Here is a 25,843-nt window from a genome sequence, read left to right as displayed (position 1 = left end):
TTACAAGTCATGAATACAACTGTGTCACATTGTGAAATTTTTTTGTTAATTAGTATTAGATATTAATTAGATATAATTGTCCTTATAAACCTTACTATACTTTCAGCTCTGTGAATAGAGGTTGTGTCATGTGATTTAGTTAACAATGTCAATGAATACAGTCTACACAATAACTGTAGTTACAAAATGCCCATTTATTTATCCTTCCACCCTTATCACACAATCCAGCAATTTGGAGAAAGCATCTTCACAATTGATATCATGAAGGCAATTACCTTGAACAAGGGAAAAATATCCCTTTAATTTATCATCTGTCATATCCCTATATAAAAAATATTAGACAGATGTAAAGTGTGTGCAAGGTATGCATTTGTAATTTTCTTATGCTTATTGCTAATGTAGTACAAAGCATTTATTTATAATATAGATTTTCCATAATCTTATTCATACTTACCAAAACTAAACTATGACATTCTCTTTGCCTATAATCTTGGGAAAAGTTTCTAAAGTTTTTTTTTACTTATTTATTTGTTAATAATGGCATATCATTATTTTAACGAACATTGAAAATCTAAGAGCTGTGTTAAAACCATTGAAAACAATGTTAACACATGTATCTTGCAAACATTATTCTTAAGATATTTCCAACAACTACTTTGATGTCTATACTTTTTACTTATCACTGTACTGCTTCTATAACAACATATTGTTTGAGTTTTCATGCCCAATTATTTTTTATCAAAGAAAAGTTTCATAAGCCTATTTTTACCTTCATTTTCCAGTGTAATACCTGTACAAATGTTCTTCATTAAATATAAGGAGACCAAACATTCAATATGTGTCAATCAAGGTATAAAACCTTAGAAAATGGTTTCATTTTGGTTAATATATGAGGATAACTTCCTCTATTAATATATTGGTTAAAAAATTATTCTCTGACCCCAGCAATTGTTGATTTCTGGGTACAAATGCTAAAAATCACTATAGGTACATAATGTAATTTATTTACTGTAAAATGATCTGATAATTTTCAAGCACTTAGATAACATCTCTTTTTTGAGTCTGAAATGTTTCTGTCAAAATATTTACTTTTCATCATGTAATGGATTTAAATTAAGTTGATAAGACATAGTTTCCTTAGTTGAACTTTGATGTGAAAAGCAAAACAATTCAGCTAAATGGAAGAAAATAATCACAAAAGAAGCAGGAGTTGAATGTCAAAGAGCAGTTATAGGATTTCTTACTGATTAAAACCTTATAGCTAAAAATGTAAAATATATGGCCTTGATAAGGCTCAAATCATTGATTTCTGTTCCATTTATACTTTGTTTAGGGCAAATCAAATGAAACATTCTTGACATACAAATTCTCAGACTAGAAATTTATTTTAACTTGAGGACATAGTGAATCTGGAAAGCTCCATCCCCTTGTATTCATACCTTAGACATGAGAAATACTTTGTTTTGCTTTTTATGACTAGGACATTTTTAAGGCTCCAGGTAAAATGGACTGATTTGAACTCTTCTTAACCAACACTTGCCTTGTGACTGTCTCTGGACGTCTGAGCCTGAAAATAACAGAAAACAACTATGCAGGCCAGCTTCAGGATATCTGGGTAGTCAACAGATGCCACAAACAGTGCCTCTGTGAACCTGGTGTAGCAAGTGGTCTTATACTACTTTTTCTTTCTTATTATGGGACTTGAAAGATAGAAAACAGCCCCAAACCAGAAAGTTGTTTGATCATCCTTTATTAGAAATCCTTAACAAGTCCCATTTTTGAAGGGTCTCTGTTTTTCTTCATGTTTATCCAAGAGAGTTTTTAAGATAAAATGTTTCAAGAGGGATTTTAAGATAAAACTTCTTTGAATCTCATTTGAATCTCATCACCATTTGAACCTCACCAACTCTTCACCATTTGACTCCTCACATTTTTTCTAGTACAGGGTCTTCATTGTGCCTTTGTCTTCTCCCCATACACATTCATTGGATTCAGGACACTTCAAATAATATTGAGAAAATTGTTGCTTACATTTTAGTTAACACTGCCCTGTAGGAGCCTATAATAGTAATTAATATCAGGCCTCAGTATAGAACATAAATAATATAATTAATGAGATACATTTGGAAAAGGAGAAAGTTTACTGAGGTAACTTTATTCCATTACAAATAAAATTGATAATATTGGTAAAAAATAATATTAAATAATTAACTTCTTTTTGATCTTATCATGTCCTAGGAGCTCCTTAACCTCATTATGTGTATCAGTTCATTTATTTCTCTTATAGTCTTATTAGTTAGATGCTGTTTTACAGATGAGGACTGAGGTACACTACAGTTAAATAACTTGCCCTGTAACTGGAATTCATATATAGGAAATCTGGATCCAGAACCAATACTCTTAACTGCTGTACCATGCTGAGTCTTATATTAATATTACCAAATAGAAGAATAAATACATTTCTTAACAATCTGTAAACACATGCCTACTACCAAGTCCAAGCTCAATCTGCTTGCTGTAGGACAGGCCAATGAATCTGAGAGATAACGTGTTAAGGCAAGGAAAACAACTTTATTTGGAAAGTCAGATGACCGAGAAGATAGCAGGCTAGCACCTCAAAATAGCCATCTTATTGGGATCTGAACACCAGGCTCTTTTATAGACCAGAGAAAGGGGAGGTGAGGAAGCAAAGCAAAAAGACCATTAATTGTTCCGTTGGTCTGTATTTCTGCTTATGTGCCAGTACCATACTGCCTTGATGACTGGTTTTGTAGTATAGTCTGAAGTCAGGAAGGTGGATTCTTCCAGCTCCATTCTTCTTTCTCAAGGCTGCTTTGGCTATTAAGGGTCTTTTGTGTCCATATGAGTTGTGAAATCTTTTGTTCTATTTCTGTAAAAAATGCCACTGGTGATTTGAGAGGGATCACATTGAATCTGTAGGTTGCCTTTGGTGGTACAGTCATTTTCAGAATACTGATTCTTCAGGAACATGGAATATCTCTCCATCTGTTTATGTCACCTTTGATTTCTTTCATTAGTGTCTTATAATTTTCTGTGTACAGTTCTTTTGTCTCCTTAGGTAAGTTTATTCCTAGATATTTTATTCTTTTAGTTGCCATGGTGAATGGGATTGATTCCTTAATTCCTCTTTCTGATTTTTCATTGTTAGTATATAGAAATGCAAGTGATTTCTGTGTATTGATTTTGTATCCTGCAACTTTGCTAAATTCACTGATTAGCTCTTAGTAATTTTCTGACAATATCTTTAGGATTTTCTATGTGCAGCATCATGTCATCCGCAAAGAGTGAGTGCTTTACTTCTTTTCCAATCTGGATTTCTTTTATTTATTTTTCTTCTCTGATTGCTGTAGCTAGGACTTCAACAACTGTGTTGAATAATAGTAGTGAGAATGGACACCCTTGTCTTGTTCCTGATCTTAGGGGGGATGCTTTCAGTTTTTCACCATTGAGAATGATGTTTGCTATAGACTTATTATATAAGGCCTTTATAATGTTGAGGTAGATTCCTTCTCTGCCCATTTTTTGAAGAGTTTTAATCATAAATGGGTGCTGAATTTTGTCAAAGGCTTTTTCTGTATCTATTGAGATTATAATAGGGTTTTTATTTTTCTATTTGTTAATATAGTGTATCACATTGACTGATTTGTATATATTGAAGAATCCTTGCATCCCTGGAATTAACCCAACTTGATCATGGTGTATGAGTTTTTTGATGTGTTGCTCAATTTTGTTTGCTAAAATTTTGTTGAGGATTTTTGCATCTATGTTCATCAGTGATATTGGCCTGTAGTGTTTTGTGTGTGTGTGTTATCTTTGTCTGGTTTTGGTGTCATGATGGTGGCCTTGTAGAATGAGTCTGAAAGTGTTCCTTCCTCTACAATCTTTTGAAAGAGTTTTAGAAGGATAGGCATTAGCTCTTCTAAAAGTTTGATAGAGTTCTCCTGTGAAGCCATCTGGTCCTGGGGATTTGTTTTTTGGGAGATTTTTGATCACAGCTTCAGTTTCAGTTCTTGTAATTGGGTTGTTCATAATTTCTATTTCTTCCTGGTTTAATCTTGGAAGATTGAACCTGTCTATGAATCTGTCCATTTCTTCCAGGTTATCCATTTTATTGCCATACAGTTGTTCATAATAGTCTCTATAATCCTTTGTATTTCTGCATTGTCTGTTGTAACCTCTCCTTTTTCATTTCTAATTTTGTTTACTTGATTCGATTCTTCTCTCTTTTGTTCTCAATGAGTTGGGCTAAAGGTATGTCAATTTTGTTTATCTTCTCAAAGAACCAGCTTTCAGGGTTTTTTTTCAGTTTTATTAATCATTACTATTCTTTCTTTCATTTCTTTCTGCCCGATCTTTATGATTTCTTTCCTTCTACTAATTTTGGGGTTTTTTTCTTCTTCTTTTTCCAGTAGTTTTAGGTATAAAGTTAGGTTGTCTATTCAGTGTTTTTATTGTTTCTTTAAGTAGGATTGTATTGATATAAACTTCCCTCTTAGAACTTCTTTTGCTGCATCCCATAGGTTTTGAGTTGTGTTTTCACTGTCATTTGCTTCTAGAAATTTTTTTATTTCCCTTTTGATTTCTTCAGTAACCTGTTGGTTATTTAGAAATGTGTTGTTTAATCTCCATGTGTTTGTGTTTCTTACAGTTTTTTTTTTTTTCCTGTAATTGATATCTAGCCTCATAGCATTGTGGTCAGAGAAGATGCTTGATAGAATTTCAATTTTCTTAAATTTACTGAGGTTTGATTTGTGACTCAAATCAGGTCACAAATGTCCAGGTCTATCCTGGAGAATGTTCCATGTTCACTTGAGAAAAAGATGTATCCTTCTGCCTTTGGATGGAATGTCCAGAAGATATCAGTGAGATCCATCTCATCTCATGTATCATTTAAGACTTGTGTTTTCTTATTAATTTTCTATTTTGATGATCTGTCCATTGGTGTGAGCGGGGTGTTAAAGTCTCCTACTATTATTGTGTTACTGTCAGTTTCTCCTTTTATGTCTGTTAGTGTTTGTCTTATGTAATGAGGTGCTCCTATGTTGGGTGCATAGATATTTACAGTTGTTATGGGAAATATTGTAAACATCTCCCAGAATGACAAGCCTCAGGCAGGGGATGTGTTAATTTCTTCCTTCCTGCCATCCACAGGTGGATGGGGTTGAACAAAGACACTTCAGTTTAAACAGGCAGAGGAGCAGTGTTCTCTGAGACAGATCATTCTGTATGATTATAATAACACAAGCAACGAAAATCAAGTCAAACAATTCCAACATGGAGTCAGAATTGGCTTTTTCTCTGCAATATGACCACTATTTTACTTGTACATCTTTAAAGAAGGAATAATAGGTTTCAACCTACTAAATGCTTCTTATTTTTTTTTCATTTCTGTAAGTCATGTAAAAGGCAACTCATTTCCTTCTCTAGATATAAAATATTTCTAGTTTTTTATATATATAATATTCTTTATCTATGTATGTCTGACTCTTTGCAGGTCCCATGAACTGTAGCCTTCCAGGCTCCTCTATCTATGGGATTATCCCAGCAAGCATACTGGAGTGGTTTACCATTTCCTCCTCCAGGGGATCCAGAGAAGCCTGGCAGGCTAGAGTCCATGGGGTGGCAAAGATTTAGACATGACTTAGTGACTAAACAACAGCAACAGCAATTAAGTACCAAACCTACTAGTCTTTAATCCCTTATATACTTCAACATTCAGAAAACTAAGATCATGGCATCTGGTCCCATCACTTCATGGGAAATAAATGGGGAAACAGTGGAAACAGTGTCAGACTTTATTTTTGGGGGCTCCAAAATCATTGCAGATGGTAATTGCAGCCATGAAATTAAAACATGCTTACTCCTTGGAAGGAAAGTTATGACCAACCTAGATAGCATATTAAAAAGCAGAGACATTACATTGCCATCAAAGGTCCGTCTAGTCAAGGCTATGGTTTTTCCAGTGGTCATGTATGGATGTGAGAGTTGGACTGTGAAGAAAGCTGAGTGCCAAAGAATTGACGCTTTTGAACTGTGGTGGTGGAGAAGACTCCTCAGAGTCCCTTGGACTACAAGGAGATCTAACCAGTCCATCCTAAAGAAAATCAGTCCTGGGTGTTCACTGGAAGGACTGATGCTGAAGCTGAAACTCCAATACTTTGGCCACCTCAATGAGTTGATTCATTGGAACAGACCTTAATGCTGGGAGAGATTGGGAGCAGGAGGAGAAGGGGATGACAGAGGATGAGATGGTTGGATGGCATCACCGACTCGATGAACATGAGTTTGAGTAAACTCCAGGAGTTGATGATGGACAGGGAGGCCTGGCGCGCTGCAATTCATGGGATTGCAAAGAGTCAGACACGACTGAGCGACTGAACTGAACTGAACTGAACTGAATTGATAGTTCACCAAAGTGAACTGTTTTCACTGTGGAAATAAAGGTTTTAGAGTCCTCAGTTTACTCCAATTACAGTCTTGATCTTTACTCCTTTGAAATGTAGTTTGTAGAATTATATTTCTTTTGCTTTCATATCATATGTATATAAAGTCAATGACCACTTTTAAATAGGTAATCAGTCAATTAAGTTTTACTGACATCAATGAATATTCACATACTTGAATATTTATTTTATTCTGGTTTCCCTCTGTTTATTCAAAATTGCATTGCAGAAATGTTTCTTTTTCTGATGTATGTCACTTTGGTGATGAAAATCAGTGTAGTTCTACCCTTAGAAATTTAGTTTTATCATTGTAAGTAATAAACATTACAAAAATAAAATAAATAATGACAACTTTCCTTTACTGAATGCATATTATGTACAAGCTGTATGGGATATATGTTATCTCTAGTCCCATAATCACAGTATATTTGCTTAATAAATGAGATGCTGAAATTTACCTTAAAGTACTTTAGTAAGATGATGATAGCACAGTTGAACTCTGAACCCAGGGAAACCTGAACTCGTCCTTCTCCACCATACTTCCCTGTGTTGTTAACTACACTGAGGACAAAGTGACTCCTGACCTCTGTAACGTAAATCACAGTCCTGTAGTTCAGTGTACTCCTTCTACATTGTATTCCATTATGTTTGTCCTTCACAAAGTTCATGGAAGTGACATTAGCTCTAAGGCTTGCAAGGATGATACATCCTTATATCATCTTAGAGAATTTGTCTTTAAAGTGCTATTTAAAATTCATATGCTCAGGAAACCTTCCCTTGCCATTAACCTCACCTTATGTTCAAACATCTTTATCTTGGTAGAGGTGATATTCAGCCCTGTGGCTTCAAATACTTAGATTTATCTGCAGCCTTCATTTCTCCCTTGTGTTCCAGGGCCATATTTCTAACTACTGCCCATGGACTATACACACACCCCTCCCCAAGTATTGTTTCAGCAATTTAAATGAGCATTCCACTTTAAACTCTTCTTCTAAAAAACAAACAAGCAAGCCAACTCACAAAGCATCTTATTGGTTTTCTCTAAATCTGCCTCTCACCCAGGTAGTTCAGAGTCATACTTTTCTCACACCTGCTGGATATGCATTATTAGATTAAAAAATAACAGTAAGATCACTGGGCCTTTAGCTTTTATCTATCCCTTTCTTAGCCTTCTTTAGATCACCGCCTCATCCCCTCATTTGGGGAACAGAGTCACCTAACTTGGGCTTCCCAAGTGGCACTAGTGGTCAAGAACCCGCCTGCCAGTTCAGGAGATATGAGAGACATGAATTCGATCCCTGGGTTGGGAAGATCCCCTGGAGAAGAAATGGCAACCCACTCCAGTCTTCTCACCTGGAGAATTTCATAGACAGAGGAGCCTAGTCCATGGTGTCGCAAAGAGTCTGACACAACTGAAGAGACTTAGCATGCACTCACATGTCACCTAACTGACCTCCTTTCCTATAGGCTCCATTCCTGCCAATTTCCCTATTACTCTTCAATCAATTAAAAGATTTTGAACCAGCATTTGGTTACATATCATTCTCAAAACTTGGATGAGCTTCTGTTTCTAGTACTTAAAACTCTTTGGACAACCACCTACGTCCTCCCACACTTGACTCCAACACCTGTTATCTTTGGTTCCCCGCTCTGTCTTCTCTCATCTGCATCTCATACTCAGAAAACACCTTCACCTATCTGACAAGCCTTTCCCACATTCAAACCTACTATTATTCTATTCACAATTCAATCAAATGTTTATATTCTCTGGTAATCATTTGTTGACTCTCATAATGAAAAACTGATTGTCCATTTCTGAATTATTGAAGTCCAGCTTACACTTCTCATTCATTTAGAAGATACTGGTCTTTGTAGGTAACTTTTCATAATGTTCAAGTCTGTCATTCTCTCATATGTTGTAAATGTTGCCAGGAAAAGGATTATCTCTACTTTTTTGTTTGCCTATGTTAGTGATTAGTATATATCATTAATTATTTCAAATTCTTGGTAAATATTTATTTTTGCAGTCAACCAAACCTCTTGAGAATGTCAAAGCTTCACTATATCAACATGATTAGATTTATTTTATGCTCATTTTCCACTGTTCCATGTCTTCAACATGCAGTGTTTCTAAGTTTAAAAGATATGAGGATTCATGATCTTACATTTCTTCAAAAGTTGCTTGAACAAAAGAAAGTAGTATATTTTAAAAGATGTGTTCTTAGAGATGAGAATTACTCAATCTCTGTAACTGTGAAAATGACCCAGATAGATAGGTGCTTAACAGATCAGTAGATAGACTTTTTTTTTTCCCAGTGAAACTTTTCTGAAGAAAAACAAGTCCTGTAAACAGTAGGGTTTGGCTTGGGTTAGGCCTAATTGGGTTAGGCTTTCTTAGATTTCTTTTATTTCATGAATTATCTGCTTAACTTTTCCGGAGAGTAATTCACTATTATATTGTAGCTTCCCCTCACCAGTGATTAGTAAGCCTAGTGCAAAGAATTAGAAATGCACATATACTTTAAAGGCAGCTAAGTCTCTCTGTTAATACACACACATTCACAATGCCAGGAGGAACAGGGCCCGTGAGAGCTACCTTCGCCAACAAAGGGAATACAGTATGTGTACACAGAGCTGCCTTCTCCAGGCCCCCACGCCTGCAATTAGTGCAAATGAACTGCGTCTCCCAGAGAGCAAACAGAGTGTCCCTTATGTGATCACTGAGTGTCCTCAGCAATGATCTCAGTTCACCATTAGGGACCCGCATCCAGGTCCTGTGCCGCTTGGCACGCTGACTGTGCATGCACCATCAGTCCTGGTTCTGTGAATGAGGTCCTGTCACTGTCAAAAGAATTATGTCCTCCGTGGTGAATCTCGCTGTTTTCCTGTGAATAATGGTGCACTCTGAAACCACCCCAACGCCTATCCCCTGCTTATTTTTGTATGGGTTCACAGAGACTGTGATGTGTATATCCACTCAGATCTTTATCTCTCTCTCTCTCTCTCTCTTTTTTTTTTTTTTTTGCAGGGGAGGTTTGATTGTATTATTTTGTTCCCAAACACAGTACTGGTTTACCTCCCCACTGGAGGGGCAGATTTCTAGGGCTGTTTTAAATAGTTAATTTTCAAAAACTAGATATTCTATTTATTAATAAGTCTTTTCTTAATATGATTATTTGAATGTGAAAGTGCCCTAATTGAAAAATGCTCCGAGTATCCACATATGATTATAAAGTAACAAGATAATCTCTTTAGAGTCTGTAGCTATGAACTTTAGTAGTAACTGTAACTATACCACTGTAAACAAACATGAAATCATGATTAATTTCAGGGATGTCATTTTAAATCAAGGCAGACTCACTTTGTGATTAAACTGAAAGGGAAGTACTATTTGAACCTCTTCATGCCCAAAGACTGATTAAGCAATTTTAGAATCTTTGGAATCTCAACCTTTTGTAGAGATTTTTTCTGCTTCTCTTAGTGTTTATGTGATGTATATGAGAGAAGGAGGAAGGCACAGCAGGAACGACCATAGTCACACTGGGGTTTGTAAAGCACACAGAGAAAGCCTGCAGACTAGTTGAAACGTTTGCGTCTTCAGGTTCTCCAAGCATTGTTAGAGTCTAAGCTTATTTCTAGTCATGGTCATCCATTCTCTCTAGGTTTGATATTCACCCTGTAGTCTATTTTTTTATCTCATATTTCTCCTCTGGATGTGTTTATCAATTCAGTGTGAAATCTTAGCTACTTTATTGTCAGACAAAAGTTGCTCTAGTTATTTCTGACTGAAGGCTGGTCTTTGACTCTGAAGAGGGAAGGTCTCTGGATAAGGTCTCTCTGAGCACTCAGGGATAAAGAGATAGCACCTTTATCTTTTATTTTCTAATTGACTTCTTGTTCTCATGAAAAAACACCTTGACTCCAATTTGGCCCCAAAGAATGGCACCTGAATTATCAAGATCAAGATTGAATAAAGTCTTCTGCATTTACTTTCAGCCCCTTTGATGTTCCTTAAACTTCAGAAGGTAATGTTTCATGCAGTACTAATTTGCTGACTTTGTCAGAATTTTGAAAGATCTGAAAATTATTGTACATACATGTCCTGTATTTTAGTTCATATCTTGTTTTGGTCTTTGAGTATTTTCAATACTTGTGTCAACTTCTCTCAGCCCAAAGTTGGTTGAAGATTTATTGTTTCTATAAGATAAATATCTTCAGAATTCATTACATTATGAAAATCATGCAGCACATATAGTTTCAAAGATGTGAAGACTCATTTTATTGCCATTATTCCAGTCTGCTTTTATTAAAATGTTAAAAATTAGAAAGAAGAATATATACTGATTAAGGCAGCACTTCTTCTTCCTTGTCAATAGAAAGTAATTCCCTCTACTAATCTTTTTAGTAATTCTTCCCAATTTAGCTTTTTATATACCGAATTTTTCCTGTCATCTTCCACTCATACACCTTGCATTTTTCTATTTTCATAATTCCTCATATTGTTCTTTTAGTATTCCAAAGAATATATAACTAATTTTGGATTATAGATGTAAATGAAAATAATTTTGAGACATTGAATATGTTTTCTTATTAATTCATATTTCCCTGACTGGCCTCCTAAGTAGATGAGATCCAATTTGGGTACAGACATTACAGGTACAAAGTAATCTCTCTACAGGATTGGGCATTCCAGCTCCCTCAGTTGATATGTCATCTCAAAAATCAGCAGCATGGTTACTCATACCCTAACTTTCCCTAATTCTATTTTATTCTAGGCTTGTCTTTCTTTCATATTCTCAAATATTAAAATTAAATACTAGTTAAAATATCGGGAAAAAATACACTTTTTAAATTGCCACAGTGTTTAAGGGCCACCCTTCCTCATTCTATTTTATTTCCCTAATTCTATTTTATTTCCCTAATTCTATTTTATTCTAGGTTTGTCTTTCTTTCATATTCTCAAATATTAAAATTAAATATTAGTTAAAATATCAGGAAAAAAATACACTTTTTAAATTGCCACAGTGTTTAAGGGCCACCCTTCCTCATTCTCATACCATACATAAAAAGAAATTATAGTGCTTTGTTTTTAAAATTAGAAACACTTTAGGAGAACTAAAGAATCAGAAAAATACCAACTACAAGTCAGTAATCAGTGTGCATAGAAACACCTCAGAAAGAGCAGAAAATAGAGCCACCTTTGCTTACAGGATTGCTGGAACACTGGGAGTAGAAACAGGAGAGAGAGCTTTGCACTGCTTTTCTTCTCTGTACTTTTGGATTAGGTCCCAGTGCATAGTTTACTACATCAAAAAAGTAATTATTTTTTTTTCTAAATGATGAGTTAATATTCACTAATCATTCAATGTGCAAATATTTTGGCACCCATATTATAATTCCTCTTCTCATTTGAGAAGGTTAGGAAGAGCAAGGAAAATTGACAAGAGTGCTGTTTGAGCAGTGAGCTAGGACATTGACTTATTTCAGTCAACTGACTGCATAGAATGCAGGTGACCACTGCGTGACAGCTTCCTTTCTGAAGGCACAATGTCCTCCATTTTCACAGTAGAAAATAATCTATAGGATGGCCATATGAAAAATCAATTATAATGATATTTTTCTCCTGTCCAAGAGTCAACCCTAAAATATTCATTTATTTGCAAGAGCCTATATTTCAAATTCAAAAAACTTCAGCTTCTAGCAGTAAAGCAAGCATGTTACGACAGCCTCCACTCCATCCTACCCTTATGACAACACAGTAAGATTTTATGTCAACCTAACAAACATGCTTTTTGATGAGACTGCTAAGTTTGCAGGAAAGTAAGGAAAATCTTCAAGCCCCACCACTTTCACCACTATGGTCACTACTAAAAGTGAACAAGAGTCTGGAGCTGTCTATTAGATTTGAAAACCAAGCTTACCCTGAGTCTATATTAGGAAAAAGCCTTGGACTAATATAAAATAGAAGAGCTGTGTCTCTGATTCTGATTTTAATCAGTACCCTCAAAGATACGAAAGCCAAGTTCATACCTCAGTAGCAGTCCCTGACACCCAGCAAAATCAAATGGAGAACTCTGCAGGGAAACATACAGAACTTTGAAAAAAATGTGTGATTTTTGAAAATTATTTTCCCTCCTTTAAATGAGTTAACACCACAGCAAGTTTCAGCTGAGGAAGAAAAGCTCAATTTGTGCACACACCTTTTAAAGAAGATATGTTAGCTTTATGTGTATTTTTCTTTGTTAAGAAATTACATTGTTTTTTGAAACACCTGTCTTAAAAATCATACAAAATTGACCATACTTCTTGTTTCTGTGGGGAGAAGCCATTTAAGTTGCTTGACTGATTCAACTCTACAGTTTATTTAGTGTTCTGTGTAGTATAACTCACATATAAAAATATATAACTTTTACTGAACACCTACTATGTTCTGGTAGTTTACTGTTCTACACAATATATATACATGTCTTATCTAATCCTTATGTAATGTAATGTTACTCCACTTAAGGAAATTGAGGCATGCATAGAGTGAGTTAAATAATTTGCCCAAAAGCACACCAAGAAGGACAGATCCAAATCCAATCTGAAGGACAGATGCAAAACCCAATTGCTAAGATACCAGCCTTAGCAATTATATTCTACTCTCCTTGTGGAGTATTTATTGCTATCTGAGAACAGTTAAACAAAAAGAAAAAAATAATCTCAAATTATTCCTATTCTCTTTCCTTATAAGCTACAAATATGTTCCTCAATCATTTTTCCCTTTATATGTCCTCTAATCATGCTTATTTCCAAAAAATAACATAAAGACAGGAGAAAAAAGTTACTAGATTTATTAAAATTTGTCACAGAAACCATTAAAAATATAAATCACAGAGCTCTCTCAGAGGGTATAGCAAGTTTTGAAAATTCACATTTTATGACTATTCAAAGAAATAAAATCAACAATTTCCTATCTGGCTTTAAAATATTATGTTCCCTTATTTCAAAGGAAGGCAATTACAGAAAGCTGAACATTAACTATATGCACAGACCATGCCAAATGAAAATATGGATAAGGTATAAAATAGGCAATCTTCTTAAAATGTTTTCTCTTGGTTTCTGATTATCCTTTAATAAAACTCAGTAGGGACATTCAAAGCCATAGTATTCTGATTTATTGTTAGCCTTGCATCCTAAAGGCAATGTGTTAGATACTGCTAGAGCAATAAACATGTAAGTAAATGGAATGACTACTAAATATATGTAATATGAAAACCTTCGAATGGACCAGAACTATAGAATTTATGTGAACTGTACTGAGTGCAAAAAGGCATTCATTTAACTCTTCCCATTAAATGCTGCTTAGTCCCTGTACTGTGTGCTGATCTTTGAGCTCTTCTGAATATCTTATGGTAAGAAAGAAATTATTTGCTGAATCCAAAGAAATTATATTTAATTCCTCACAGAAATAAAATTATACACAAATCTTGTTTTTTATAGGTCATAGCTTTTAAGACTGTATATTGTCAATGCCTATGCGTATCTCAAAGTTTCCACAGAATTTCTAGGAAATACAACAGTCCTAGTCAAAGGGAAATTTTTTTAAATTATTGTCATTCTCTAAAAATAGATATTCATTCTTTATTGAAATGATTTTTGTTTCTATTGTTAGGGCAAAAATAAACCCCTCCTCTGGTGTGCAAGGCATCTAATGGACCTAGAAACTCAAAATGAAATGCTCAAAACTGCCAGTGTTTGATAAAGTCTGTTCACTTGAGCAGGAAGCATCTCGGGAAATTCATTTACATATCCAAAAAATTCATGTTTGGATTTAACAATAAAGCCATGCTAAGAAATGTGTCATGGAAGTTTAAAAGGGCAGTTCTATATGACCACTTCCTAATCAAGAAATACTTTCAAACCACTATGAAAGAAAAACATGCATGGGGTTATTTGCCTCTTTCTCCTTAGAATTTAAATAGTCTAAGGTTTCTAAGATTTGACACATAGGAGATCCGTGTTAGGGCACATTTGCACGCATTTAATTTTAAGCTAAACTTCATGAGAGGGGAAGAATGTTAGCAAGAATGGCTACACATATGCCTTGGTAAAATCTGTTTTGTCCCACCCCTAATTACTAAAAGTTTATTATGGCGATATATCCAGACAATGGAACATTATTTAGTGCTGAAAATAAATGAACTATAAAACTATTAAAAGACATCAAACAGACTTAAATGTGTTTTACAAAATGAAAGAAGCCAATCTGAAACAACTCTATACACTATATGAGTGAGTGAGTGAAGTCGTTCAGTCGTGTCCGACTTTCTGCAACCCCATGGACTATAGCCTGCCATGCTCCTCTGTCCATGGGATTTTCCAGGCAAGAGTACTGGAGTGGGTTGCCATTTCCTTCTCCAGAGGATCTTCCCGACCGAGGGATCAAATCCGGGTCTCCCACATTATAGGCAGATGCTTTACCATCTGAGCCACCAGGGAAGTCCTATACACTATATAACATTCTGGAAAAGGTTAAACTATCAGACAGTGAAAACATCAGTGGTTTCCAAGAGTTAGAGGGGCGAGAGAGATGAAAGCAGAGCACAGAGGATTTTTAGAGCAGTCAAACCTCCCTGTATATTTCAGTGGTGGCTATGTGTCATTATACATTTGTTCAGACCCATAAAATATACATGGAGAAGGCAATGGCAGCCCACTCCAGTGCTCTTGCCTGGAAAATCCCATGGACCGAGAAGCCTGGTAGGCTGCCGTCCCTGGGGTCGCTAAGAGTCGAACACGACTGAGCAACTTCACTTTGTTTTCACTTTCATTCACTGGAGAAGGAAATGGCAACCCACCCCAGTGCTTGCCTGGAGAATCTCAGGGACAGGGGATCCTGGTGGGCTTCGGTCTATGGGGTTGCACAGAGTCTATGGGGTCGAACAGAGTCGGACACTACTGACCTGACTTAGCAGCAGCAGCATAAAATATACAACACCAGGAGTGAACCCTATTGTAAACTATGGACTTTGAGTGATAGTGATGTGTCATTGTAGTTTCGTCAGCTGTAAAATGTACCATGCTGTGGAGGATTAGCAATGGGGGAGAAAATGCATTTGTGTGGTCACAGAGTATGTCGGAAATTTCTGTTCCTTTCTCTTAAATTTTGCTGTGAACTTAAAATTGATCTAAAATGTAAAGTCTATTTTTTAAAAGTCCATTCTGATCTTACTGGGTACTTTCTCAGTTACTTATATAATACTCAACATATCTGATTTTTTAAAATATTAAGCCACATACAGAAGAAAGACATATTATCTAAAATATAATGAAGTTAAATTCTACTCTTCTTATTAAGCAGGGAAACAATTGTAATGTAGCATGAAACAATAATTTATAGTCCTGGACATGATAAATATCAGTTCAGTGAATTGTGAGATAAACCTGCCTATATACTGCTTAATGAATTTAATTGTGTCCCCTCCCTCCGACATTGGTATGTTGAAGTCCAGACCACCAAAATCTCAGAAAATGAACTTATTTCCTATTTGGAAATAGGATGAGGCTATCTGAACTAAGTAGTAGTAGTAATTAGTTCTACTAATAAAATGGTAGATCAGTAGGATGGGCCCCTGACTGAGGATGACAAGTGTCCTTCAAAAAGGGAAATTAGACAAGTATCCAGGGAGCATACCATATGTAGTTTGGAGTTATGTTGCTATAAACCAGGCGATAATCAGAAGCCAGCAGAGAGGCCTGGAACAGACCCTCCTGTAGCACCTTCAGAGGGAGCATAGCCCTGCTGGTGAACACTTGTTCTAGGGTTTCTGTAAAAATAAATTTGTATTAAGTCATACAGTTTTGTTCTATTTTGTTATCACAGGACTAGCAAACTAGTACAGGCAATTTGAACCACAGTCTCCTTAACTGCCCACTGCTTAGCCTAGTTCTTAGCGGTTAGCAAGGTCTCAACAAATGCTTAATTAATGAATTAATGCAGTTTTCCTGGTACATAAGGTAGGAAATATGATGTCAGTTTCTTTCTTTGCTGACTGTTACGTTAACGGAGATTCTCAGACAGCTGCCGTAGGTACTCTTGTTTCTGTGTGCCCTGTCACCTCCCTAGAATATTGTGTGCAGCTCTTTTGTGCCATTGAGTATCCCCCACTAAATCACTGTGGTAGGACTCTGTTGAGTATCCCTCAGTAAATCACTGTGATAGTACCCATATCATTATCCATTGTGAGGAAACATGTCCTTTCCACCCCTTATGTTGTCTTGCATATCAAAGAAGGTACTTAATTTGTACTCCACCAGTGCCTTGACTTACTCTGCCCAAAAGAGGTAGAGTGACTTCTCTGAGTGGTACATCTCTGAAGGATAATTCTGGGCCTGCTTTGCTCAATTCTTTTTTTTTTTTTTAAATCCCTCTGAATATTCTGCATGGCTCTTCCAGAAACAGGTTCTATGTCTGTGTGGGAAACCTGCCCGAGTTCAGTACTGTCTGTGGGCATACTGTCTTGAGTCTGCATTTCACCAGAAGCCCTGACTGTCACCATAAACTGCATCCCTAGATTAGCCTTTAAGAGCAGTCAATGTGGGAAATGTTGTGATTCTCGATTTGCTTTACTCATTTTTTTCTCTTATTTTGTTCAGATAAAGAAAGCAAGTGCTGCTTATTACTTCCCTCTCAAACCAATTCTTAATAACCTGCTTTTTTCTCTCCCCCATTAAACTCTTGTTAAGTATCTTGCACACTATAGATATTAAATTCATGTTTGCTAATGTAGCAATTGATAAATTAGATAAGAATAAAGGAATGAATGAATAAATGAGTTAAACTGGGAGAACTTGGCTCAGTGATCTCTGGGACATTAATAAATATGATTACTGACATCTCCATTTTTCAGAGTGAAAAGGGGGACCTCCTGGGAACTGCAGACCTTCTGGGATTAAGTGCATCTGTGACCTGAACAAGTATCAGTGCTTTACTGTGTGTGTGTTAGTTACTCAGTTGTGTGTGACTCTTTGCAACCCCACAAACTGTAGCCCTCCAGGCTTCTCTGTCCATGGAATTCTCCAGGCAATAATACTGGAGTGGATTGCCATTCCCTTCTCCAGAGGATCTTCCCAACCCAGGGATCAAACCCAGGTCCCCTGCATTGCAGGCAGATTCTTTACCAGCTGAGCCACAAGGGAGGCCCACAATCTAGCCATGTGCTGTTGTCTTTTAAATTTGATGGATTCCCTAAGAACTCTCTGACTTGACATCTCCAATGTGAATTTGCCATAAACCTCTATCTCTTGTGCCTAAAATTATGCCCACTGGTTTCCCCACTCCTGACAGAGTCCTGCTGCTCCTCTCGTGGTGCTTAGCCCAGCGAATTGCTTTCCCCCTTTGGGTTTACCATGACTTATTTGCCCTTATCTGTCCATTTGTTTAATCATATCAAATCTACATTCTAATTTTATTTTTCAGTTCTTAGAAGAGCCATGCCATTGACACCATCATCTCTTGTCTCAATCACAAAAAATAACTCCCCACTGGTCTGTGAATATCTACTGTTAATACTGTCAAACCCCAGAATAGCTAGGAGGGTCTTTATGAAGAATGAAAATCTACTTGTGTCATCCCCTTGATTAAGACACATCAGTACCTTCTCATTACTCTCCAGGTACAGTTCCAAATTCTGAGCATGCTTTCTAAGGCTTAATCCATTCCTTGCTTGTCTGTTTCTTTCTCCTTTTCCTTCCTCTGAAAGAAGTCTCTTGACTCCATTTTCTAACCTCAGATTTGTTAGCACACTGGAAAAGGGGCTTTCCTTGATTCTTTATGTAAGGTTAGGTAAATGCATACACATGAGATCTCATCTTTCCCTTTGGTAACATTCATCACACTTAAAATTGATTGAAGACTACACATCTTGACATATTTCAAGTTCTATGAGAGCAGGGATCATGCCTTTCTTGCTTGCTTTTCTGTCCTTGGTGCCTGACACTAACTGGGTGTTTAATAAATAAAGTGAACATTGAATAAATTAATATGTTCAGATCATGACCTTGCATCTTCACTTTTCAAATGCATCATGACATTTGGAAATACCTGAGAACAGTATGCTTCTTATATTGATAATTACATGTTGTAATAAGGTATAATAAAGAACCTAAAGAGAAGAGTCCCTTCTCTTACTGTTTCTTTCCTGAACAATTTACAAAGGTCAAATCTGTATGGAGAATCAGGTGGAAGACTACATCACTAAGGAATATATTATTTTCATAAAATCTTCTTTTACAAGGAAGAAACAACAAAAACTTGTAAAATGTTCTTATCCTTTCTAATTCCTAAAGATACTTCATATTGCTCTCTGAGATTGACACACACAGGGAAAAAATTAATCCACGCTGTTGATTAAGATGATAAGTACATTCTACTTTAGTTTACTCATCTTATTTACCTTTATTAATTTTAAAGTTATAAAAATAGTAGCTAACTAATGCAGAGGTATGTAAAAAAAAACTTCTCCTTCCATCCAGTTTTACTGTTTAGGTTTACTCAAAGTTGACAATCTATTGTACATCTTTCCATCTTGTTTTTAGAGTCTTATGATTATAAACAAAATTATACATGTATCTAACTTGGTGTTTGCTTATTTTAAAAAATAGAATTAATAGTGCACATGCATTATTCTTTGACTTAGACTATTCTTTAAACAATAATGATTGGCATCTTTTCCAGGTTGTAGGTCTTTACACTACGTAGTTTTCTGTGATAATGATAACCACAATTTATTTAATGATTTTCTCATTGATAGGCATCCAAATCATTTCCAGGTCTTTGCTACTACAGACAAATTTACTGGTAGAGTAAGCATTATTATTTAAGTATTTTTATATACTACCACCTTTATTTCTAGAGGATATTTCTCAAACTGGGGTTACTGAGGCAGACCATATATATGTATCTGTATATTTTTTAAATGTTAATGATTATAAATTAGGTTCCCAAAAAGTTGTGGAATTTCCTGTTTCCAAGAGGGCTGTCTTATCACCACACTGACATTGTTATGTCAGTAGTGTCTCCTTCCAGTTTCTGGGTTAAGCATCCCCACTGCACCTGCTGCTGTGAAGAAGTCATAAGATCCTCACTGCAGGTGGATTGGTTCTCTATTCTCAGCCACTTTCCAAGTCTCCACCAGAGCATACTTGGACTTCTGTGTGATGCCCATGTCAAAGGGAAGTCTTCGGAGTAATACTTGCCAAATGTCTTCATCCACTTATTTCTGACACCCTGGTGGAAATTTGGAGCCACTCTGCAGGAAACATTCCTCCCAAATTTCCAAACTAAAGTATTCCACAGACCACCTCTGCTTTGGGCTCCCTTGATCTTTTCTGTGGTTTCCCTCTTTGTACACTACCACACCCCAGTCTGAAACCTAAATAGAGTGGTGCTGGATCCCTGAATGAACCAAGGAATATCTGAAATCTAAACATTTCCCCTTTGGACTTCTCTTCCAACTGCCTTCTTACCTTGAAGGAAATTTCTCTGAACCTGAGCTTTCCAAAGGTAAGATTTAAAACACATGCTAGTAATGAATTTTCAATATAATATTTTCTTCTTTTTTAAGAATCTGTCTTTAACAAATACTATGTTTCCTGAAATATGATCATCCTTGTTTTAATTTAACTATATTATGCAGCGTTTATTTTTTCTAAATTAAAAAAAAAATATCCTTATCTCTCCCTACTTGGAGGTCTATACTCTGATTTAATCATCATGATATAGTTTTTCAGATGCTGTCTTCTGGTAGCATCTGAGAAATACTTGGGTCGAATACATGGGTGATATGTATTCAGAACTTCTGCATGTTTAAGAGTGACTTTCTTTTGTATAGATGAATAATATTTTGGTAAAGTTCTTGGGCTGCTATACTTTTCTTTTCCTCAAGTTACTACAGATGTTATCTTACTATCTTTGAGCTTCGATTATTACAAGTGAAAGGTCTAATGATCTTCTATTCCTCTTTTTTTGGGTAAGTTTCTTCAGTATGGAAGCTGGTAAAGTTGCTTTTTAACACTGGAGTTTGGAAAGCTCACCTAGATGTGTTTAGGTGAAATGTATGCTTCATTAATTTGGCCTCAGATTTAGTGATCCATTTTAATTGGCAGACTCCTATGTCTCTTCATCTTAGATAAATTTTAGTCTATTTTTATTGAGTTGTTATTTCTTCTCCATGTGTTCCTGTTCCTCATTCTGGATCTCATATTGTTTGCAAGTTGATATCCTTGGGTCTCAACATCTGATATCCTTTGGGTCCTCAAGCATTTTATCGTTTCTCTTAAAGTGTACATTTCTTTCAGTTTTTGCTCTGTTGGATTAGTTTTCTATCGCAGCCATAACAAGTTACCACACATCTAGTGGTTTAAGATTGAAGCCAAAAGGAGAAGGGAGCCTCAGAGGATAAGATGGTTAGATAGCATCACTGACTCAATGGACGTGGTTTTGAGCAAACTCTGGGAGATGGTGCAGGACAGGGAGGACAGTCCATGAGGTTGCAAAGAATTAACATGACTTAGTGACTGAACAACAAGAGTGGCCTAAAGCAGTGCGTATTTTTCATCATACTGCTCTGTAGGTTAGAAGTCTGATATAGGTCTCACTGGGCTAAATCGAGATTTCTAAAAGACTGTGTTATTTTCTAGAGACTCTAGAAGAGAATTCATGATTTTGCTTGCCAGCTGCTAAAGGTCACCCACACTTCTTAGCTAGTGTCGGATCCCCTTCTGTCTTCAAAATCAGCAACAACGCATTCCTTTGGCCAGTGCTCCTCTTCAGTAGTCATACCTCCCTCTTACAGTCCTCTTCTGCCCTCTTCTCGTACTTGTAAAGACCCTTGTCATTTCAGCAAGCCCACCTGAATAACTGAGGGTGATCTCCCAGTCTCACGGCCCTTAATTTAATTGATCCTGCAAATCTTTTGCCACATAAGGTAACAATCACATGTTCCAAGGCATAGGCCACAGACATCCTTAGGGATTCATTGCTCTGTCTACCACACCTATATAATGATATGGTCCTCCAATTTAGTCATCAGGTCTAATGAGTTGAAGAATAGATTAGAATGATGAGTGAGAGAGGAACTCAGATAGGCCTACTGATAATTTTCAGAGGTGGTTACAATTATGCTTTTTCTGTTAACTTTCAGAGAGCTTATTCCCTGGTGAGCATAGTCCATACTCACTCGAAAGTTACAGTGGCTGGAGTGACTAACCGTGTCCCCTTGCTCTCTTGTAGAATCCAGTGAACCTGAAGACAAGAGTGCAGGTGGCTCAGGGGAGACCCCCTCCCAGCCTTATCCTGCACCAGTGTACAGTCAGCCCGAGGAGCTGAAGGAGCAGATGGATGATGCGAAACCAACTAAACCTGAGGAGAATGAGGAGTCGGACCCATTGCCTGATAACTGGGAAATGGCTTATACAGAGAAGGGCGAAGTCTACTTCATTGAGTGAGTCTCACACATTTCTCTGAACATTTTCACAAAGATCATAGCAGTATATAAATGATGTAACAGATGGAGAGGTGGGTCAGAGTAATTTGAATTTTATTGATTGTGATACTACCTTCTTTGTGAGAGAATACTGGGATGGCACCTTGATCCAGCTAAAGATTCTAGATTACAGCTATAAATCAAGTAATGAATTAAACAATGCCACTGTGAAATTTGTTGCAATCATGACTGAGGAGGCAAATATCCATGTGATGTTACTTTTGAATTGGAAATAGGGAGGAAATGCTAACTCTACCCTTCTAAGACATCTGTGTAGCTCAAATGAGATAATCCCCATCTTTTAAATGAAATTGCTGGAAACCTCCACCATCATATCCAATGGTTTGATTGAATGCCAACTATTGAGAGCCAAATACTTGCTAATCACACATGAGAATATTTTAAGCATTTGACCCTAAGGTCAACTGTCAATAAAATCATGTGTTTGGTATAGTTTGTCATATTTAGTTTTATTATGTCCCATTCTATTCATTGCTTACCTTTTTATGATTTACAAAGGAAAATGAAGGGCTAATTCTGAACTAACTAATGATGCATACTGTCTAATCTTTCCTTTCACTGTTTCCCCAAACTCAGTTTTTATATATTTTATTAACAGCATTGTCTAACTTTCCTTTTCTTTATCTTTTTGGAGTAGAACAACTTTTTTAACCCCTTGAGTTGAAGATCATGGCTAAATATTAAATTGTTGATGTGCATGAGACAATCAAAATGTCTATTAGAAAGGTAAAAAACTAAAAATATGGTAAATGAACAACCCTTATTCCCTCAACGCTGTAGAAGACTCAGAAGGAAACATTAACAGAATCTGAAGTTTTCAGTTCAGATAGTAGATAAAAATATGTAAACTCAAAAAAAAATATGTAAACTCTTGATTACTCAGGAAAAGTATTAAAATTAGATTTTCTTTCCAAACCTGGAGTGATTTGTGACTTAGATCTCCATAGGCAGAACTCAATTGTGAAATTGAAATGTTACCACATGCCAATATTTAATTTTCACATGAAAACTTTATAACATGTGGCCAAGGGAATACATAATCAGGTAATTATTTGGTGCTCTGCTTGACTCCAACATGGATGAGAAATGCATAAAATACATTGCTACCATTCACCTTTTGACAAATCTTATGAGTTACAAAAAAAAGAATAAAGCTCTCTTGCATATTTCTTATGGCTACAATCAATGACCCATAAGCATCCTTTTATCAATTAATTGGGAAAGAGAAAGTCATACAGAATTTTTTAAATGTTTGAATGTGTTTATATCAAAAACATAATTTTGTTATCGTTAAGCTTAGCATAGCACCATTGCAGACCAGAAATCAAAGTATAAACCTAGATGTGAGGTCTTACATTGGTGTTCAGAACAGTTGTTTAGAACAGAGAGACTGACTACCCAAACATTTTTATTGCATAATATAGGTGGAGTAAGACTATGTGGAAATAATAAAAGAAAAACAGCATGGCAAGTTGATAAAAGAACTATTTCCTTACAGTGCTTTCAATAATGCAGTTATAAAAACCTCCTTTTTTGTGACTATAAAATGAACTTTCCCCTTTTAACTGTGTCAGATTTGGGGATTGTGGAGAAAAGAGATTTCATAAGACAGAAGCTGCATTTGTTAATGATGAGGCTCTGTCAAGACTTGGGAGAATGGACCAAAATGATTCTGTTAATATGCTAGTCAGTCATCCAGTATCAGAATCAAAAGACTCATTAGAGTTTGTCCCTGGTCTTAAATTTGTTGTCACACTGGGGAAGAAAGAATAAGAGGGATGGTTAAAATAATTAGTCAACCACTCATTTCTGAATTTTGTGATACAATTTCAGTGAAGATACACTTAGTGTAGACTTAAGTAATAAAAGGAAGCATTATAGGAAAGGTAAAATAATGTAGACTTGAAAAGATGGTACTAAGTAAATAGTACATTCCAGGTATAAAAATTGTTAATACAAAAACCAGATACTTTATGTGTTAAGAATAGGAAGACGATGCCCAGACCTACTATAGAGATGTTAGTTGGTGAAAACTGTGTGAAATGATGGCCCCATTCTCATTTTGCTTGATCATTAGTACTTTTGAAAGACAAGCAGAGATTTTTGTTTGTTTATCTTCTTCCTATTACTGTAGGGAAGGATGAATGAATAGTATTAGGAGCAGAGATGTGTTGAGCTGAAAAATTAAAACAAAAAAGAGGAGATGGTTTCATTTGCAGCATGAATGTTAATGCTAAGGGAGATTCATCCAGAGGTCAAGGAGAAGGAAGAAGCCTGGAGTAAAGGCTGAAGTGAGAGTGTGATGGGAAAGTGGTTAAAATCGGAGGCAGGGGCAGATGCCTGCTTAAATACATCATTCACAGAATGGAGGTATCCCCTGGCCCACCCTTCATCCTGGACCAGCTTGAAATCTGTCTTTTCTGCCTTCAAAAACCTTACTTTGACTCATAAGACTCAGTGATACAAGCTCAGGTATGACAGAGCAGGGAAGCGTCAGGCAGTGTCTTTTTCATCTGGTGCCTCGTTTTCGCACGGTTGCGATCTGTGCTGCCCATTCCTTTCTCTGTGGCCTACACTTAGTTCTGCTGTACTTTCTTCTCAGTAACTTCCTCCAGATCACTTTCACTCTTTGCTCTGGAGTGCTCCTTCCTAACTATGTTTGACAAAATCAACATTTCAACCCACAGGTTATCTTTGCTGATGATACCACAGTGAATCCTCACCTGGATATGGTCCGTGCTGAAAAACCCCTGTGGAAACAATCTGGTAGGGCAGGAGAAGCAAAGGAGAGGGACCATGATGGGGCATTAGGATTTGCTTAGGGACTAAGCCATGATGTGTCCCAGAGTTTCTGGCCAAGAAACTTATAAAATAAATACTATCTGTAATGTAGAAGTTTGCAGTTCTGAAGCAAAGTCAGAATAAAAAAAGAAAAAGAAAAGCAGAGTAATTTAAGAGAAAGGCAAAACCGAAGGAAGTGTAGAAGAGGTTGAAAATTAGACAGATTACAGCTCTCTCTGAAGAGAGCTGACTCCAGTGGAAACACTTCTGTTAAAAATATTATGAGAGCTGCTTAGAGTAATGGGATTCCCTGGTAAATTAACATATACTCATTGTTTTTGTTATTCAGTCACTAAAGTTGTGTCCAACCCTTTGTGACACCATGGACTGCAGCACACCAGTCTTCTTTGTCCTTCACTGTAACTCATGTCCATTGAGTTGGTGATGCCATTACACATCACTGAATTTTGTCTCCAATGAAACAAATATTGTAATAAAACATAAATAAGTCAAACAGAGGAAAAGGACCCTGTGGTTCTGCGTATAAAATTTAATATATTTCTATATTCATTTCTGAGTTGTTTGGTCACTGCAGATCCCATGGACTGCAGCATGCTAAGCTTCCCAGTCTTTCACTATCTACTAGTTCGGTTCAGTTCAGTCACTCAGTTGTGTCTGACTCTTTGCAACCCCATAGACAGCATCAAGCCAGGCTTCCCTGTCTATCACCAACTCCCAGAGCATACTCAAATTCATGTCCATCCAGTCGGTGATGCCATCCAACCATCTCATCCTCTGTCATCCACTTCGTCACCTGTCTTCAATCTTTCCCAGCATCAGGGTCTTTTCCAATGAGTCAGTTCTTCACATCAGGTGGCCAAAGTATTGGCGTTTCAGCTCCAGCATCAGTCCTTCCAATGAATATTCAGGACTCATTTCCTTTAGGATGGACTGGTTGGATCTCCTTGCAGTCTAAGGGACTCTCAAGAGTCTTCTCCAACACCACAGTTCAAAAACATCAAAGCTTCAATACTTAGCTTTCTTTATAAT

General features: G+C 36.4%; 1 protein-coding gene across 16 annotated transcripts in view; it reads left to right on the top strand.

Moving 5' to 3' along the window:
* MAGI2 (membrane associated guanylate kinase, WW and PDZ domain containing 2) overlaps positions 1–25,843 on the top strand; it is a 1,406,842-nt gene that overhangs the window by 892,758 nt on the left and 488,241 nt on the right. For all 16 annotated transcript variants that reach the window (XM_020903091.2, XM_020903019.2, XM_070469808.1 and 13 more), the window contains one exon: positions 21,739–21,949. In XM_020903091.2, the coding sequence (XP_020758750.2) occupies positions 21,739–21,949 (211 nt within the window). The remainder of the gene's footprint in view (positions 1–21,738; positions 21,950–25,843) is intronic.

The sequence above is a fragment of the Odocoileus virginianus genome, chromosome 1, assembly GCF_023699985.2.
Source record: "Odocoileus virginianus isolate 20LAN1187 ecotype Illinois chromosome 1, Ovbor_1.2, whole genome shotgun sequence".
Classification (NCBI taxonomy): domain Eukaryota; kingdom Metazoa; phylum Chordata; class Mammalia; order Artiodactyla; family Cervidae; genus Odocoileus; species Odocoileus virginianus.
This window is presented reverse-complemented; position numbering and strand designations above follow the sequence as displayed.